We start from the raw sequence: 20,334 nt of genomic DNA on the forward strand, positions 1-20,334 counted from the left end.
CTGTAGGTCATGAACATGTAAAAATCCCCCTGCCACTCCTTCCCCATCAAATATATTTAGAAAAAAATCTTATTTGTGTTAAATGAGAGATGGGAAAGGAAACTACTGAAGGAACACACAGATGACATCACTGCTGTGCTAGCTTTTTATTTGCCATTTATTGAACATACATTTAAAAAAGAAACACATCTCTAACCCATAAAAGTGCAAATGAGAGCACACTTCTCGATAAAGGGCACCGAGCAACTATGGGCAAACATTCTGTTAACAGGTGCCTCCTGCAAAAATGCTTCAACCTGACTCCAATTGTCCAGGCTGCCAAACTGTCCTGCAACTTCCAGGCAAAGTATGGAAATCTCCACCTGCCTGACAAGTGATTCCTCACACTCTTCCAACTGTTAAAACTTCCCATAATATCCCTCATAGGTGCTCTGAGACCCAGCTACTGAACCCTCTCACACTCCCCAGAAAAACACTTTAATCCAGCCTCCCCTCTCTGCAGAAAGCCCTGCCTCCCATCTTGCTGTATAACCCCTCCAACATTCAGCTGCTGACTCAGCCTCAAGACCCAGTAAGCACGGTGGACTTTCCTACAATCCCCTCACTAAAGAGCACCCCATCTTTGCCAGCTCTCCCTATTTTTAGCAGAATATTTATTTTTCAGCTGCTGCTCGTCCAAAAAGTTCCCCCAGTCTGCTGGTTCCGTGGCATTTTTAAAGGTTGTTTGTATTTTTTCCTGCCTATTTGTCTCTCTTTATAGTACTCAAGTGTTGGCAGGTATGTTCCCTTCATCTCTAACACCCTCAGGAAACCCTCATCACTCACAAATAAGTGTGATGGCCTCTCTTCCAGATATCATACCATTCTCTCACTTCCTGGCAAGCCCCTAGGCTAACTTCTTCTCTCCTCTCCTAGCCTACGTCTACACTACAGCATAAAATCGAAATTACTAAAACCGGTTTTATAAAACCGATATTATAAAATCAATTTTATGCATCCACACTAGGGCACATTAATTCGGTGGTGTGCGTCCATGGTCCTAGGCTACCATCGATTTCCGGAGCGGTGCACTCTGGGTAGCTACAGTAAAAGAATGAGACCAATAACTCCGATTTCCGTCCACACTAACCCTAAATCGATATAGTAATATCGATTTTAGGGTTACTCCTCTCGTTGGGGAGGAGTACAGAAATCAATTTTAAGAGCCCTTAAAATTGATTTAAAGTGTCTTGTAGTATGGACGGGTACAGCGTTAAATCGATTTAACGCTGTTTAAATTGATTTAACTGTGTAGTGTGGACCAGGCCCTAGTTACTCTTTTCAGATGTCATCCACTTAGACATTGGCTAGCATTCTATGGATTAACAGATCATTTTATGAATTTACAGAAACACTGCAGCTGTTTACAGTAGAAAGCGCATTCTAACCCAATTGTCACTTAACACAGATGTAAAGAATTAGCAGGTCATCACATTTTATTTGAAAGAGCAAAACCCCAATTAGTATTATATAGTACATAATCAGTCAGGCCAGCCTTTAGCATTTGGTTAAATAGTGTCTTGAGCAAGCCAGACACTTCTGGATCCTCCCTTACTTCCCCTAATTTAGAAATAAATTATTCACATCATTTTAATACTATAGTTATCTGCATTCTAGATAACTGCCCTGGTTGCCTCCCTACAAAGCTGGCCCATGTAATCAGCAGAAGCAGACATAAGAGAGGTCATACTAATGAACTGTCATTGTTTGAAATGTTGTAAATTGTTACCGTGTAATTTCATTTAAAAAAAAATATTTTGATACTGTTTGAAAAGCCCAGCTAGTGTGTGCAGCCATCGTAGTTACATACGCAGCCACCAAATATGATTATCTCCATAACGAGCCTCTTTCCAGGGTGATCTGGGTCTGGGCAAGGCATTTTCAGTTCCTTTTTATGCAGTGTGACTGGCATACAACAGCCACATTCCACATCTACCATCATCTTTGCGATATTTAGCCTGTTAAAATGAAGAGAAATCAAGTATTGGATTAGGCAAAAGAGCTGTTTGCAAGCCCTTAGCACAAGAGATGGGTTTACAGGCCATGTTCTAACTTGTATGGAAAGTGCATATCATGTAGATTCATGAGAACTTGGTCCAGTTGGTTCTGAAGGATTGTGTCATTAACCTGTGCTTCTGACGGTAATGTCATTTTATGGATTCTGGACATAATACGCTGCTGTTGTGGCATTTATAACTACAAATGTCTGTGACATGAGTTAAACCCTTTTGTGCCTTTAATCTGAAGATATATCCAAATGAATAAATATAAAACTATGGGCCAGATCCTCAGCTGGGGCAAACTGGCACAGTTTCATTGAAGTCAATAATTTATACTATCTGTTTGGCCCTAAGATCCTAAATAGATTCAGAAAGCTACATGTGGATACTCTTAAATATTATAGGTGTATATTTTAAAAATAAATTTGAAGATCATTCCCTCTTATTCATATCCCTCCTGTTATAGTGCTGTTTTTCTTGCAAAAATTAATAGAATGCTTAATAGCTAAAGGTCTGTAAGCAATGCAACAACCTCCCCTGTTTTATGGGTTGATGATAACTTTTTGTGCAGGAGAAATATAGACCCCTGAACTTCTATTTTAACAGATACAAAACAAAACTTTCAATTTACATTTTAAGGCTGGAGCTTCAAAAGGGCATATGGGACTTACCCACTCAACTCCAGTGAAAATTAGTGAGATTTGGTTGCCTAGTTCCCTTTGAATTCCCTTGAGAATTCCAACTTAAATTGTAATTTTAAGGCCATCCATTAAAATATGGTGGTTCTCTGCAAAATGGCTTTGAAATATCTATTGCTTAGACGGTGGTTATATTATGCATTAACAACTTCTCTTTGCACAGTTTACATGTTAAAAAAATAGTGTTTTCCCCTAGCTACCAGCACCAGAATCTCAGCTGAAAAGCTGAGAGTCAGGCTATGTTATTTTCTGGCTCTGATGTCAATAACAGAGTAACAAGTAGGAAACTATGCTATATCTGTGCGGGTGCTACAGAGCTAACAGGAGTAAAAGTAGTAAAAATTAATTTTAGACACTAAAGTACGTAGATGAGACTCGGATTCTACTCTGAAGGTGCTATTTTTCATAGTTTTCTGTCTATAGCCAACTACATTTTAAAGAGTAAATTCTGTCACTGTGTGGATGTGTGTATGGTAGAATTTGGCCTAGAGGTCTCAAACAATTTGTTTGTACTTACAGTAACAATTTACATAAATATTTAAATTAGGGGAACTGGAAAATGAAAAAAAAATTGGTTTTGCCCTTTACTATTCTTATAGCATATGATCTATGAATAAGGGAAAGATTGGCTCAATTTATATTAAATTATCTATGCTTTAGTCTCTCTTTCCTTGATGATGGTGAACATCATTGGAAAAATAAGTGATCTCTCTCAAAAATCAGTTCCAGATATTTTGTGAACCGTAAAATCTTTCTCCAATTTTAAGATCTTTATTTATTTTTTATTTTTTTTGTTTTACCCCATTTTGGGTTTGGCTACTAACCTGTATTTTAAAAGCTGATGGAGAACTGAACTCATTTATAAGCATTCAGCTTTTTGCTTCAGAATTTACTTATGTTAAATCTTGTAGCCGTTCACTGTTTTCTTTTCAATAACCTTGCTCTTTATGCTGACCGCTGGGCGGATATAATAAACACTTCTATATTGTTCGAATTAGTGTGTATCACTGCTGGACCTCTCCATTCAAGTAGCAAATTCCTAGTTTTATTGGACCCTTGATCCCTTGCCTGTACAGCTCTATATAGTCACTGGGGCTGTCTGTTTGAGAAATCATTTTCATAACTGTAAACACAACTGACTATATACAGCATGATATAGTAGAGACTGCTGAAAAGCCATTCTATATAATGTCACCAAATACAAAGTTGGGAGAAATTTCCTTGCTTACTTTCTACCTTTATTTGTAAACTTGGAGATTTTTGACAATTTTAGTCTGTGACGAACTCCTCTGTACAAGAGAACAGAGCAGCTTGGCATCCTTAGAAGTGACACATGTCTTGGACGTTGATGTCCATGTTTTTATTTTAGGGAAGTGGGGAAATGTAGTTCTCTGCCTTGTAAAGCGGTTCAGCAGACTGGTGCTTAACACAACACATTATTTTTAAAAAAGGTAATAAAATAAAGCAGTGTGGTTTAGCTCATCTTTGCTGAGCAATTTCTCATAGATCCTTACTTTGCTGAAGATGGACACATTCCTTCACAGCGGGTCAAGGTGACATTTGTAATACAACCTTTGTAAGTCACTTGCTCCTCATATTCAATCTCTCTACAACGTTCTGTCAAATGTAAAAGAAAAGAAATATAATGATCAGAAATCTAACTCGAGAAGATATTGAATTAGCCCTGGTGGACTGAAAGCAGACAGGCTAAACCTTATGGGAAAACATTTCAATTAGACATTTCCAATAGGCTGAAGAGAACTGATAATTAACAAGCCAATAATACAAAACAAGTAATTTTTAACTAGGTAGAAATTAGAGCTGAAACAAGAAAACACATTTGAGAAAAAGGTAAGGAACTGGAATCACTAATGAACAAAATAGAATCCAGTTTTAAAGAACAAAGTGAAAATGACACCCAACAGGGAAAACACTTGAACTGTATTACTGATAAGAATGAAAGGATACAAATAAATACAGGCTATCAAGCCAGTTCTGGTTAAAAAATCTTTGATTTCTTTGCCTTCTAAATAGCATAAAGCTTAAGGACTTGAAGTATGTCTCTCTGATATAACATGTCTGAAAAGAAACAACAATCTGATATAGCCAACATACAAAACATCCATGCTGTAGCATCGATTGGGCTAATGTTATCAAGTTTTACCTCTCCTCCCCACCAGACTTACATTCTAGGTGGAACACACAATGCTACTTGTTGCTTAGTGACTATGCTCAATGAGGTTACCAAGTGAAATATATTGACATCTTATTTTATATCATGAGGTAACTCAGATTAACACTACACACTGAGCAGTAAGTTGACTGAAAGGTCTAGTGGTCCTAGTCCAGGAGTGCTGTGAACAGAGATTGCTTTCCCTCTATGGTTCAGCACCTCATTCTGCTCTTAAGTTATCTTCTCTAATGAGTGCTTAGAGCAGTGCTAAGCCACTCATCCAAAAGAAGGGTTGCTGGGCTGTAGGACCAGACTATAGTATTGACAAAGTGAATGGAATAAATTATTAGGAACCGGAAAGTCTATCCTTCTAGACACAAGGATGGGCTGACACCTTCCAATCATTATTTTACAGTCTGTATCTCAAGAGCAATTATTTGAGTTCTTCATTTGGATTAAAACTCAGCTTTTTGAAAGGCATTGGTAATGTCCTGAAAGGTCAGGAATTGTATATGAGTTACCCACATAGGGGTTGTTAAAGTGTTGGAGGAAAGAAAATAGCATTATAAATAACAAAACATGATGGAAGCCAACATAGCACTATTACATTGCCCACTGACTAAGGAACTAACCTTTTGACGGTGTTGTAGTTAGTAAAGTAGACAGTGTGCCTGTGAAAAAGGAATACACAGTAAACCGTGTGAATGAAAAAAAACAAAGCAGATATCAAAACTTAAAAGATCAAATAGTGGAGATTTAATTTTTCTCCCATTCCAACAAGGAGCTCACTGCCTGAGTGACATCAAGGGCAGTCTAGGGTATTTTAATCAGGTATAAATAGCAGAATGTCATATCCTTTAATCAAGGTGCTCAATCTTCATACTACAGAAATTATCTTGGATGTATATAGCCCCTTTTCTACTCCATGGTATCAGAAAACACTTGACAAAATGAGTTATACAATCCATTTCAAATGATGGTTGTTGGATGAAACAAGATACTTTTCTCTTTCATCAGAAAAATAGACAGAGCTCTTAATCAGAATGCTTTTTCACTTCAGTTACCAAAATAGTCAGCACTTTGGTACAAAGAGAGCATTTGGTTGTCAGACAGGTAATGTGAGTGACGGCAGAATTGTGACAGGCAGTTACACAATTGGTTAAGCAAGCAAAGATCTGCAAAATATAGAGAGCTGCTCTGACTGCAATTAGCCTCCAAAATTTTCAAAAGTGTACCCTCCAAGTTATATTTTCAAAAAAGATGTAGGTACCTAAATAAGTCAATGAAACTTAGGCTCCTAAGTCACTAACATGCTTTTGAAAAACATTACCTTTTAACTTTTCCAAACAGCCTATCAAACGAATGATCTTCTGAATGAACAAGTATGTAACCTTGGGGAAACTCAAGTAATTATCAAATTCTTAACAGGTATTCTCATGCTACATGCACCAACTCACAAACAGTTGGGAATTCATCACCCAAACACAACACTCCCATCCTGCTTTCGTAAAACTGGTGAAGGGGAGAAGTAAGCTGAGAGAAAAGGAAGACTCCAATACAGGGGACAATTTAAATCTTCCCATCCTACAGTGTGAAGTACCAATTTTAACAGTAGTTGGTGGTACTTTCAGCCAATTCTAATGCATTTTCTCCTCTAAAAGGTAAAAGTGGAGCTGTTCAATTGTCAAAATTATTTTTATAACAACGAGTTGAAGACGGTGGTTAAGCCGCAAACCAATGCCGACAGAACAGCAGGGTTTGTGGCAGGCAAGGAAGGAAAAGATGTGTAAATACTCCACAGAGCCTAAAAAGAAAGAGAGAAAGGATCAGAAAAATAAATGCAAAATAAAAAAAAATAGTTGGGGAACTTTGTCATTTCCCTACTTTTTTGTCTTGTTGTAAAAGGAACTATTTTCACAGTAGAAGGGTATATAACATTGCAAAAGCATGTAAAGTTAAAGCATACTAAATTAATAATATAACTAATAAGCTATGACACTTCTTGTCTATTCTTGCACGAACAGTCTATTAAGGTGAAAATTTTGTCCTGGTTAATGGCTATATTGATGAATCTCTAAATGGCAGTGTTCTGTTCAGAATATAATGAAAAATAAAAAGGTTTTGAATATACTAAAAATGGCATATTATATCACCAAGAAATACTAATGATGATTGTTAAATATTTAGTGGTGGGATCTGAAGAAGGCTGCTTAGCTGAATGCATTCTGAATAAAATATTCACATAAAACCCATATTTTTCAGCTGCAGGAGTATGTGTATCAAAATAAAAAGGTGAAAGTGGGATGGAGACAGTGAAAGCGATTAGGGACATTTGCTAATGTTCGTTTTAACTATCATCTTGTTTGAGGCTTATAACTGTAAGATGTATAAGCTCTTACATATAAACAGAAAAATGATTTTAAAATTATGTTAAAAGTGATTGTAGCGTGCAAAACCACAACAAACTATAACTGATTGCATAATACTACATTTAAAACTTACCAGGGAGGTGAAAGCTTGTAGTAAATGCAGTAGAAGCCATAGTTGTTTCATTGACTAGAGCTGTGGTTTTTGTTGTGGTTGGTGTTATGTATGTAGTTGATTTGACTGTGGCTGTTTCAGTTGATGAACTAGTTGGAGTAGTTGAAAAAGTTGTGATTTTGATGGTTGTGGTTTTTGGAGTTGTGGATGTTATCATAGTGAGTGTCGAAGCCGTAAATGTGGGAGTAGTCATTTTTGATGTCGGTTTTTTGGTGATTGAGGTAGTGGCATTAGGCAGAGTGGTGGATTCCAATGTTGAAAATTCTGTTGAGGTAGAGATTGGAGCAGTTGTTGATGAAGTGCTTGCAGTGGATTTAATAGAAGAACTGGAAGTTGTGGTTTTTCTAGTTGACTTTATTACTGAAAAATAAGAGTTTAAAGAAAGGGAAAAATGAACATATGATGTGGCTAAATGAAGACACCTCAAACTATCAAACAAGACATTTAAATTGGCATATACAGAATATTTTGGACCAGTGAGCTTTCTGAGATGATCAAAAGAAGATAACACAGAGTAATGGTTCCAAAATTTCTGAATAAAGAAATCTGTGTTAGATGAAAGTTATTAAAAGACAGGTATTATACCAGTAATTTCCCATGCACAGAATGAAAGAAATGACTAAAATGTACCTGTTGGTGTTGGTGTTGTCCTCATTGTGGATTTAGTTGAAATAGGAGTAGAAGAAATTCCTGTCAATGTTGTGGCTTTTATGGTGCTTGGGGTGATGGACTCTGATGTTGACCTAGCTGTAGGGACCATTGTCGTCAGAGTGATAGATGTGAGTGTAGTTGGGGTGGTGGTTGTGCTGGATGTGGTAGAGGTAATGGAAGGTGTAGGGGTTGTCAGTGATGTGGTTTTTGTGGTGGTAGAGGTAATGGTCTGCGGAGAGGTGGACTTTGATATGGTGGTCTCTGTTGAACTAGTGGTTGAGGTAGTTGTCGTCAGAGTGACGGTTGTGGGTGTAGTTGGTGTGGCAGTTGTGCTGGACACCATAGATGTAGTAGAAGGAGTAGTCGTTGTTAGAGTTGTGGTTATCAGCCTAGTTTTTGGTGAGGAGGTTGGAGTGGACTCTGTAGAAATAGTGGTTTTGGACGTTGTAGAGACAGATGTTATTGGTGTTGTTTTCGTCGTACTGATGGGAGTAGTTCTTTGTGGTGGTGTGCTTTCTATAGTCTTTGTTACTGTCAGGGAGAAATGTGAGTTGTAATGGTGAGACTGACAAGAAAATGGTGGATTACAGAAGAAGAGTTTACCATAAAAAATATATAAATATGAACAAGGTTTTTAGAGAGAGCCCAACTTTTGTGCTAGATTAAACAAGAAAAAAAAGGAAATAACTGACTAGTGACCCTCTCTCATCCTTCAGTAATGAAGAAATGGGGGAGCACTTCAGGGTGCAAGATTTGACTTGAGGCAGGAGTAGTAGGTTTAGGTTACACCTTTCATGCAAAGCAAGAGTGTAAAGAAAAGAAAACAGCTTGAACCCTGTGAGTGTGACTAAAGGAAACAGGTCTTCTCAAACCATCAACCAAGGCTATTATATTCATCTAACTGGAAAATAGCTGTGGATATTCATGGAGTGCATATGTGAGAGAGACAGCATTCACATTCTTTGACTCTTATTTACAACCCATTTCAAACACTTGGGTGTGTTTCCTTTCAACCACATGAGTGCAAATGGTTTTTGGTATGTGCCTTTCACAAGAAGGTGTGGAGATTGGTTTGCACTGGAATGAATCAGGTGTATTGGCCTCTGTGTCCGTACCCAGGAATTAGTTCAAGTTACATATTTACAAGGATCTATGCAATCCTAATGATTAAGAATCTGAAAAGGAGGTGAGATATATTGGAAAAGCGAGCTTTGTGTTGTGAGAAAAAAGCAAGTTAGACAGAACAGGAAAAATGCTGTGTTTACACCATACACTTCCTACAAGAATGGCATTTAATCTCCTATAGTGGAGCTTTGTGACAGGGACTGCCCTTTTCTCATAGTCACTCTTCCCTACAAGATTCCAAGTTTCCCCTATCCTGTAACTTGCTTCCTCCCCTTCCTTGGCAGTGAGCTCCATAGCAAGGAGACTTGGATTTGCCTGCTAGGAGAAAAGATTGGGATTCCTCGCTCTGCCAGATTGGAGTGACTGCAGGACACTGTGGAAGGGGACCTTTGCCAATTAGCCTAAACAAACAAATGTAAGAGGAGTTGGAGGAGTAGACAGCAAAGCCAATGAGTATAAATGTTGCTATGGCATTTGTAGGTTTGTTTACCTGTTGGTGGTGTTCCCATTGTGGACTTAGTTGACTTAGTAGTTGGAGAAACTGTCGTCAGTGTAGATGTTTTTGCACTACTCGGACTAGTGGACTCTGATGTGGTGCTCTTTGTTGAAGTACTGGCTGAGGCCGTTGTCAGAGTGACATTCGTGGGTGTAGTTGGTGTGGTGGTTGTGCTGGACTTGGTAGAGGTAATGGAAGCGGTAGGGGATGTCAGCGTTGTGATTTTTGTGGTGGTAAAAGTAGTGGTTTGGGTGGAGGTCAACTCTGAGGTGGTGCTCTTCGCTGAACTAGTGGTCAAGGTAATTGTTGTCAAGGTGATGGCTGTGGGTGCAGTTGGTGTGGCGGTTGTGCTGGACTGAGTAGACGTAGTGGAAGGAGTAGTCGTCAGAGATGTGGTTATCAGCCTAGTTTTTGGTATGGAGGTTGAAGTGGACTCTGTTGATGCAGTGGTTTTGGATGTTGTGGAGACTGATGAGGTTGGTGACGTTTTCGTCGTACTTCTGGGGGTGGTTCTTTGTGGTGGTGTGGTTTGTATGGCCTTTGTTACTGTGAGAGAGAAATGTGAGTCGATATGATGAGATTGAGAAGAAAATGATAGACTAGAAAAACAAGATTTAAAATGATTATATAACAACCTAAATTTGAACAAGCTTTTTAGATACAGCCCGACTTTGTGCTAGATAAAATGAGAAAAAATATGGAAGTAACTGACAAGTGGCCAGCTCTCATTCTTTAGTAATAAAGAAACAGGGGAGCACTAGAAATAGGTACCAATAGGGCAAAATTTATTAAAAAACCATAAACATGCACAGGTTTGTATGTTTTTGGAAAGAAACACAGAAGTTCCTGAAGCGAGGAGAGAATATGGGTGATTTAATTACTACTCATGGAAAACATATACGGAAGGAACAAACCATGCTGCACTATTCTGAATTAATATATGTATGAAATGGAAATGGTTTTTGGTAAGTAGTTTTCTGATGAAGGTACAGAGACGGGATTGCACTAGAATGAAACGGGTGTATTGGTCTCTGTGTCCGTACCCAGGAATTAGTTCGAGTGAAATATCTACAAGGAACTATGTAACCCTAATGATTAAGAATATGAAAAGGAGATGCGATATATTGGAAGAATGAGCTCTATGTTGAGAGAAAAATCAAGTTAGATAGAAGAGGAAAAATGCTGTGTTTACACCATCCACTTCCCACAAGAATGTGCTTCAATCTCCTATGGTGGAGGTTTGTGTACCTGTTGGTGTTGACTTAGTTGTGGACTTAGCTGACGTAGTACTTGGAGAAACTGTTGTCAAAGTAGTTGTTTTTACAGTACCTGTGGTGGTGGACTCAGCAGTGGTGCTCTCCGGTGAAGTACTGGTCGGGGCCGTCGTCGTCAGTGTGACGGTTGTGAGTGTAGATGGTGTGGTGGTTGCAATAGGCATGGTAAAGGTAGTGGAAATGGTAGAGGTTGATTTTGATGTTGTGCTCTCTGGTGAGATAGTGGACAAGGTAGTCGTGGTGAAGGAGAGGGTTGTGGGTTTAGTTGGTGTGGCGGTTGTCCTGGTTTCCGTAGACTTGGTGGAAGGCATAGTCGTTGTCATAATAATTATTGGAGCAGTTTTTGGTGATGAGGTGCTTCTTAGAATTGTTTTTGGTGAGGAGGTTGGGCTGGATTCTGTTGACGCAGTGGTTTTGGAGGTTGTAGAGACAGATGTGGTTGGTGTTGTTTTCCTGGTACTTCTCGTTGTTGGGGTTTCTGCAGTCTTAGTTACTGTGAGGGAGAAATGAGAATCGATATGGTGATGTTGACAAGAATATGGTGGATTGCAGAGGAAGAGTTTACAAGGAGTAAATAATTGTATCATTATGAACAGGGGTTTTAGAGTGAGTGCACTGTTGTCCTAGATCAGGGTTTCTCAAACAGGTCTCTCCACTACTGTAGGCAAAGGTCCTGGCAGGCCGGGTTGGTGTGTTGGCCGGGTTGGTGTTGGTGTGCCTCATCCACAGGTCCGGCAGATCGCGGCTCCCACTGGCTGTGGATCGCTACTCTGGGCCAATGGGAGCTGCTGGAAGTTGCATGGGCTGAGGGACGTACTGGCCACTGCTTCCATTGGTCCGAAGCAGCGATCCGCAGGCAGCGGGAGCTGCGATCAGCTGGACCTGCTGAAGGGGCAGGTAAAGACACCGGTTTGGTCCACTAGGCGCTTTCCCTACAAAAGCAGAGACCCCTGTTTGACAAATGCTGTGCTAGATTAAAAGCGACAAAATTGGGTCAACAATTCGGAAGCGGTACCCTCACATCTTTAGTATTGGTGATATTTGGGAACTCTGATAATCAGTATCTTAACTTCCAATGTTGTGAAAATAACAAAATTGCATAAAAACAAATGCATTTTCTGTTTTGTAAAGTAACCCAGACATTTTTGGAAAGGAGGATCTTGTGAGCTGTTGTGGCAGTCTAAATCCTCCTGATTGAAGATATACAGGGCGTGAACAATGCATGTCCGACTTTTGTAAGATAGTGTGTGTCTTTCTGGAAGGTTTTGTGTTATGTTTGTTGCCTCTTTGAGGTACGTTGATCTAAAGCTTTCTGGATTACACCATACCTCCAGAGAGAGATACTCTCATCTCTGTGCCACCAAATGTTTCTAAGAGAGATTATGCTTCCAGACATTTACCAATCCACTGACAATGAATACTGGATTATTTATTCTTGCAAGTTTAGGTCCCTATTGTTGGAAGATGCTGAATGTGTTCTGCTCCCTCTGTTGAAGTTAGGCATGGGAGCTGGCATTTCTTCACTTCTCAGGGTAAAGTTCTTCATGCTTTGTTAACTCCCTAGCTCTGTATAGCTCTTCTGATCAGGGTATGGCTAAATCTGTGGAACCCTCTGTCTGCTTTTTAGACGCAGAAAAGATCTAAGGTGCAGGGAGCTTTTTTAGCATCCAGAGGGCATCTTGCCCCTAGTGTCTTTGCAACTTTATCTGAAAGGGCTCAATATGAGGGTCTAAAATTGAGATGAGCAAGGCTAATCTGTAACTTTTATTTTACAAACTGATTGTCAACTCACCAGGTGAGGATGGAGTAGTAGGTATCGTTGGCTCTTTTCCTGTAAAGGAAGAGTGAAAAGAAAAGAAAAAAGGGTGGAATCCCAGGAAGATGACTAAATGAAGTAGGTCTTCCTAAAATATTCATCAATGCAATAATATTGGACTAACTGGAAAAGGCTAGTTGGCAGTGACTACCAGAGCAAGGAGATGGGGCTACGCCTCCTAGCGAGATGATTGGGCCTCCATGCTCTCTTAGACGGGAGTGACAGCAGGGCACTGTGGAAGGGGACCTTTGCCAATTAGGCTGAACAGAGAAATGTCAGAAGGAGCTGGGTAGGGGTTGGGAGGGGACGGGGAGCAGACAGCAAGGCCAATGAAGAAAAATATTCCCCATGCCTTTCGCCATCTAGGTACCAAAGTGTAACGCTTCAGTTATGTTTGGTTAAAGAAGCCTATGTAGCGTAAAAACGAGTTGTTATACCAATAATTGTCCAGGTACAGAATGATAACAATGACGAAAAGGTACCTGTTGGTGTAGCTCCTGTTGTGGACTTAGTTGACGTAGTAGTTGGAGAAACTGTGGTCAGTGTAGTTGTTTTTACAGTGCTTGCAGTGGTGGACTCAGATGCGGTGGTCTCCGGAGAAGTACTGGTCGGGGCCTTCGTCGTCAGAGTGACGGTTGTGAATGTAGCTGGTGTGGTGGCTGTGGTGGGAGTGGTAAAGGTAGTGGAAGTGGTAGGTGATGACTTTGATGTTGTGCTCACTGGTGAGCTAGTGGAGAAGGGAGTCGTAGTGAGAGTGAGGGTTGTGGGTGTAGTTGGTATGGCGGTTGTACTGGTTTCAGTAGACTTGGTGGAAGATGTAGTCCTTGTCAGAGTTGTGCTTCTTCGACTTGTTTTGGCTGAGGAGGTTGGGCTGGATTCTGTTGACGCAGTGATTTTGGATGTTGTAGAGGCAGATGTGGTTGGTGTTGTTTTCCTGGTACTTCTCGTTGTTGGGGTTTCTGCGGTCTTAATTACTGTGAGGGAGAAATGTGAATCGATATGGTGACGTTGACAAGAATATGGCGGATTGCAGAGGAACAGTTTACTAGGATTAAACAATTGTATCATAATGAACAGGGGTTTTAGAATGGGAGAAACTTTGTGCTAGATCAATGGAATATTTTTTGCAAACTATTGCGAAGTGGCTGTCTCTCATTCTTTAATAACAGAGAATGGGCCAGTGGTTGAAATAAATGACTTAACTACCAACCGTTTTAACAATCCACCCATTTGCAAGAGTGTTTACTAGCTGAGAAAGTAGTGTGTTTGGGGATACTTTCAATCATTCTGAGGGTCTGAAGTCAAAACAGATGTACAAGGCTGATCTAGAACTCTTGTTTTTACCCACCAATAGTGGAACTCTCCCCTTGAGACAAGGGTACTATATCTAGGTGACTCTTTTCATGGAAAGCAAGAGTGTAAAGAAAAGAAAAAGGCTTGAATCCTGTCAGTGTGACTAAATGAAGTAGACATTACCAAATCATCAGTAGTGGCTGAGAAACTGACCAAACTGGGAAACAAAAGTCAATGGACTGGAGTGCATCGATGAGAGAGAAAGCAACGACATTGTTTGAATTGTATCTGCAATCCATTCTAAAACCTCTGGGTCCCTTTCGTTTCAGCCACATTGAGAGGAAATGGTTTTCAGTATATGGCTTTCTCAGGAAGGTATAGAGCCTGGATTGCACTGGAATGAAGCGGGTGGAGTGGCCTCTTTGTCCGTACCCAGGTATTAGTTCGAGTGAAATATCTACAAGGATCTATGCAATCCTAATGCTTAAGAATCTGAAAAGGAGGTGCGATATGTGGGAAGAGTGAGCTTTGTGTTGTGATAAAAAGCAAGTTAGGTAGAAGAGGAAATATACTGTGCTTATACCATACACTTCCCACATGAATGGGCTTAAATCTCCTGTGGTGGTGGTTTGTTTACCTGTTGTTGTTGGTCGCGTTGTGGACTTAGTTGACGTGGTAGTTGGAGAAACTGTTGTCAGCGTAGCTATTTTTACGGTGCTTGAGAGGGTGGACTCAGATGCGGTAGTCTCTGGAGAAGTACTGGTCGGGGCCGTCGTCGTCAGAGTGACGGTTGTGAATGTAGTTGGTGTGGTGGTTGTGGTGGGAGTGGTAAAGGTAGTGGAAGTGGTAGGGGTTGACTTTGATGTTGTGCTCACTGGTGAGCTAGTGGAGAAGGGAGTCGTGGTGAGAGTGAAGGTTGTGGGTGTGGTTGGTATGGCGGTTGTACTGGTTTCAGTAGACTTGGTGGAAGATGTGGTCCTTGTCAGAGTTGTGCTTCTTTGACTTGTTTTGGCTGAGGAGGTTGGGCTGGATTCTGTTGACGCAGTGGTTTTGGAGGTTGTAGAGACAGATGTGGTTGGTGTTGTTTTCCTGGTACTTCTCGTTGTTGGGGTTTCTGCGGTCTTAGTTACTGTGAGGGAGAAATGTAAAACGATATGGTGACGTTGACAAGAATATGGCGTATTGCAGAGGAAGAGTTTACTAGGAGTAAATAATTATATCATCATGAACAGGAGTATTAGAATCAGGGCAACTTTGTGCTAGATCAATGTAATTTTTTTTTTGCAAACAATTGCAAAGTGGCTCTCTGTCATTCTTTAATAACAGACAATGGGCTAGTGGTTGAAATAAATGACTTTACTACCAACCGTTTTAAAAATCAACCTATTTGCAAGAGCGTTTACTGGTTGGGAAAGTAGTGTGTGTGGGGATACTTTCAATCGTTCTGAGGGTCTGAAGTCAAAACAGATGAACAAGGCTGATCTAGAACTCTATTTCTACACACCAATTGTGGAACTCTCCCCTTGAGACAAGGGTAGTATATCTAGGTGACTCTTTTCATGGAAAGAAAGAGTGTAAAGAAAAGAAAAAAGCTTGAATCCTGTCAGTGTGACTTAATGAAGTAGACCTTACCAAATCATCAGTAGTGGCTGAGAAACTGACCTAACTGGGAAACAGAATCAAAGGACTGGAGTGCATTGACGAGAGAGAAAGCAACCAGATTGTTTGATTTGTATCTGCAATCCATTTTAAAGTATCTAGGTCCCTTTCCTTTCAGCCACATTGAGAGGAAATGGTTTTAAGTAGATGGCTTTCTCAGGAAGGTACAGAGCCTGGATTGTACTGGAATGAAGCGGGTGGACTGGCCTCTGTGTCCGTACCAGGTATTAGTTCGAGTGAAATATCTACAAGGATCTATACAACCCTAATGCTTAAGAATCTGAAAAGGAGGTGCGATATGTTGGAAGAGTGAGCTTTGTGTTGTGAGAGACAGCAAGTTAGCTAGAAGAGGAAATATGCTGTGTTTATACCATACACTTCCCACATGAATGGGCTTCAATCTCCTATGGTGGAGGTTTGTTTACCTGTTGGTGTTGATCGCGTTGTGGACTTAGTTGATGTAGTAGTCGGAGAAACTGTCGTCAGCGTAGTTATTTTTACGGTGCTTGCGGTGGTGGACTCAGATGCGGTGGTCTCCGGAGAAGTACTGGTCGGGGCCGTCGTCGTCAGAGTGACGGTTGTGAGTGTAGTTGGTGTGGTGGTTGTGGTAGGAGTGGTAAAGGTAGTGGAAGTTGTAGGGGTTGACTTTGAGGTTGTGCTCTCTGGTGAGGTAGTGGGGAAGGGAGTCGTGGTGAGAGTGAGGGTTGTGGGTGTCGTTGGTATGGCGGTTGTACTGGTTTCAGGAGACTTGGTGGAAGATGTACTTCTTGTCAGAGTTGTGCTTCTTCGACTTGTTTTGGCTGAGGAGGTTGGGCTGGATTCTGTTGACGCAGTGGTTTTGGAGGTTGTAGAGACAGATGTGGTTGGTGTTGTTTTCCTGGTACTTCTCGTTGTTGGGGTTTCTGCGGTCTTAGTTACTGTGAGGGAGAAATGTGAATCGATATGGTGATGTTGATAAGAATATGGGAGATTGCAGAGGAAGAGTTTACTAGGAGTAAATAATTGTATCTTAGTGAATAGGGTTTCTGAAACTGGGGTCTCCGTTTCTGTAGAGAGAGGCCCTGGCGGGCCGGGTAGGTGTGTTTCCCTTACTCATCCACAGGTCCGGCCGATCGCAGCTCCCACTGGCTGCGGATCACTCCTCCGGGCTAATGGAAGCTGCTGGAAGCGGCGTGGGCTGAGGGACGTACTGGCCGCTGCTTCCATTCGCCCGGAGCAGCGTTCCGCAGCCAGTGGGTGCCGCGATCGGCTGGACCTGCTGAAGGGGCAGGTAAAGACACCGCCTCGGTCCGCCAGGGGCTTTCCCTACAGAAGCAGCGACCCCTGTTTGAGAAACCCTGTGCTAGACTAAAAGCGACAAAATTGGGTCAATAATTTGGAAGCGGTGTCCTAACATCTTTAGTATTGTATTTGAGAAAGCTGACAATCAGTATCTTAACTGCTAATGTTGTGAAAATAACAAAATTGCATAGAAACAAGTGCATTTCCTGTTTTGTAAAGTAACCCAGACATTTCTGGGTAGGAGAATCTTGTAATCTGTTGTGGTGGTTTAAAGTCTTCTGATGGAAGAAATATAGGGCGTGAGCAACCCATATCTGACTTTTGTAAGATAGTGTGTGTCTTTCTGGAAGGTTTTGTGTTATGTTTGTTGCCTCTTTGAGGTACGTTGATCTAAAGCTTTCTGGGTTACACCATACCTCCAGAGAGAGATACTCTCATCTCTATGCCACCAAAAGTGTCTAAGAGAGATTATGCTTGCAGACATTTACCAATCCACTGACAATGAATACTGGATTATTTATTCTTGCAAGTTTAGGTCTCTATTATTGGAAGATGCTGAATGTGTTCTGCTCCCTCTGTTGAAGTTAGGCGTGGGAGCTGGCATTTCTTCACCTCTCAGGGTAGGGTTCTTCATGGTTTGTTAACTCCCTAGATCTGTTTAGCTCTTCTGATCAGGGCACAGCTAATTCTGTGGAGCCCTGTGTCTGCTTTTTAGACTCAGAAAAGATCTAAGGTGCATGGAGCTCTTTTAGCGTCCAGAGGGGATCTTGCCCCAAGTGTCTTTGAAACTTTATCTGAAAGGGCTCAATATGAAGGTCTAAAATTGAGACGAGCAAGGCTAATCTAAAACTCTTATTTTAGAAATGACTGTCAACTCACCTGGTGAGGATGGAGTAGTAGGTATCGTTGGCTCTTTTCCTGTAAAGGAAGAGTGAAAAGAAAAGAAAAAGGGTTGAATCCCGGGAAGGTGAGTAAATGAAGCAGGCCTTCCTAAACTATCCATCAATGCAATTATATTGGACTAACTGGAAAATGCAGGTTGGCAGTGAGTACCACAGCAAGGAGATGGGGCTACGCCTCCTAGCGAGATGATTGGGCCTCCATGCTCTTCTAGACGGGAGTGACTGCAGGGCAATGGGGAAGGGGACCTTTGCCAATTAGTCTGAACAGAGAAATGTCAGAAGGAGCTGGGTAGGGGTCGGGAGGGGGAGGGGAGCAGAGAGCAAGGCCAATGAAGAAAAATATTCCCCATGCCTTTCGCCATCTAGGTACCAAAGTGTAACGCTTCACTTATGTTTGGCTGAAGAAGCCTATGTAGCGTAAAAACGAGTTGTTATACTAGTAATTGCCCAGGTACAGAATGATAGCAATGATTAAAATGTACCTGTTGGTGTTGCCCCAGTTGTGGACTTAGTTGACGTAGTAGTTGGAGAAACTGTCGTCAGCGTAGTTATTTTTACGGTGCTTGCGGTGGTGGACTCAGACGCGGTGGTCTCCGGAGAAGTACTGGTCGGGGCCGTTGTCGTCAGAGTGATGGTTGTGAGTGTAGTTGGTGTGGTGGTTGTGGTGGGAGTGGTAAAGGTAGTGGAAGTGGTAGGGGTTGACTTTGATGTTGTGCTCACTGGTGAGCTAGTGGAGAAGGGAGTCGTGGTGAGAGTGAGGGTTGTGAGTGTAGTTGGTATGGCGGTTGTACTGGTTTCAGTAGACTTGGTGGAAGATGTAGTCCTTGTCAGAGTTGTGCTTCTTCGACTTGTTTTGGCTGAGGAGGTTGGGCTGGATTCTGTTGACGCAGTGGTTTTGGAGGTTGTAGAGACAGATGTGGTTGGTGTTGTCTTCCTGGTACTTCTCGTTGTTGAGGTTTCTGCGGTCTTAGTTACTGCGAGGGAGAAATGTGAATCGATATCGTGACGTTGACAAGAATATGGCGGATTGCAGAGGAAGAGTTTACTAGGATTAAATAATTGTATCATAATGAACAGGGGTTTTAGAATGAGGGCAACTTTGTGCTAGATCAATGGAATATTTTTTTGCAAACTATTGCGAGGTGGCTCTCTCTCATTCTTTAATAATAGAGAATGGGCCAGTGGTTGAAATAAATGACTTAACTACCAACCGTTTTAAAAATCGACCCATTTGCAAGAGCGTTTACTGGTTTGGAAAGTAGTGTGTGTGAGGATACTTTCAATCATTGTGAGGGTGTGAAGTCAAAACAGATGAACAAGGCTGATCTAGAACTCTGTTTTTACCCACCAATTGTGGAACTCTCCCCTTGAGACAAGGGTAGTATATCTAGGTGACTCTTTTCATGGAAAGCATGAGTGTAAAGAAAAGAAAAAAGCTTGAAACCTGTCAGTGTGACTAAATGAAGTAGACCTTACCAAATCATCAGTAGTGGCTGAAGAATTGACCTAACTGGGAAACAAAATCAATGGACTGGAGTGCATCGATGAGAGGGAAAGCAACCACATTGTTTGAATTGTATCTGCAACCAGGGCCGGTGCAAGGATATTTTGCGCCCTAGGCGAAACTTCCACCTTGCGCCCTCTGCTCCCGCCCCTCTCCCCAGAGCATTGCTTATTATAAACTTTCGAAAATGAATACTGCATAATGTGGCATTGTTGATTAGAATGAATACAGATTCGGCTTGAAAATTTATTAATTTCATTATTTAGCCTAGACATTTAATGAAAATAATTGAATAACCTCACAGGGTGTGGGGCTGGCTGGCTCTGGGCAGGGCAGGGGATGCGAAGCTGGTTGGAGATGGGGTGTGGGGTTGGCTGGAGTCAGGGGGTGCGGGACTGGCTGCGTGCAGGGCAGCGGGTGTGGGGCTGGCTGCAGGCAGGGCAGGTGCTGCAGTAGGGGCTGGATGGAGACAGGTGGTGTGGGGCTGGCTATGGACAGGGCAAGGAGTGCAGCAGGGGCTGGCTGCATGTAGGGCAGGGAGTGAGGGGCTGGCTGTGGGCAGGGCAGAAGGTGTGGGGTGGCTGGAGACAGGAGGTGTGGGACTGGCTGTGGGCAGGGCAGGAGGTGTGGGGCTGGCTGCAGGCAGGGCAGGGGGTGCAGCAGGGGCTGGCTGCGGGCAGGGCAGGGGGTGCGGGGCTGGTTGAGGCAGGGAAGGGTGTGCGGGGCTGGCTGCGGGCAGGGGGTGAGGGGCTGGCTGGATACAGGGGTGTGCTGGCTAGAGACAGGGCAGGGGTGTGAGGCTGTCTGTGGGCAGGGCAAGGGGTGTGGGGCTAACTGGAGGCAAGGCCGGGGATGAGGGTTTGGCTGTAGTCAGGACAGGGG

The 20,334-nt window shown here is 42.0% G+C and overlaps 1 protein-coding gene across 1 annotated transcript; it reads right to left on the bottom strand.

The window, feature by feature from the left end:
* Positions 1-210: 210 nt before the first annotated feature.
* On the bottom strand, positions 211-18,310 carry LOC127052375 (mucin-2-like). Its single transcript, XM_050955972.1, has 12 exons — positions 18,301-18,310; positions 17,926-17,964; positions 16,191-16,682; positions 14,744-15,235; positions 13,296-13,787; positions 10,972-11,490; positions 9,718-10,269; positions 8,082-8,633; positions 7,413-7,811; positions 5,543-5,581; positions 4,252-4,354; positions 211-1,997 (listed from the first exon to the last, which is right to left on the bottom strand). Exons 1-12 carry the CDS (start codon positions 18,308-18,310, stop codon positions 1,820-1,822), a joined length of 3,867 nt encoding a protein of 1,288 aa, XP_050811929.1. The 3' UTR covers positions 211-1,819.
* Between the last annotated feature and the right edge of the window lie 2,024 nt (positions 18,311-20,334).

This window comes from Gopherus flavomarginatus, chromosome 5 (genome assembly GCF_025201925.1).
Source record: "Gopherus flavomarginatus isolate rGopFla2 chromosome 5, rGopFla2.mat.asm, whole genome shotgun sequence".
In the NCBI taxonomy this organism is placed as follows: domain Eukaryota; kingdom Metazoa; phylum Chordata; order Testudines; family Testudinidae; genus Gopherus; species Gopherus flavomarginatus.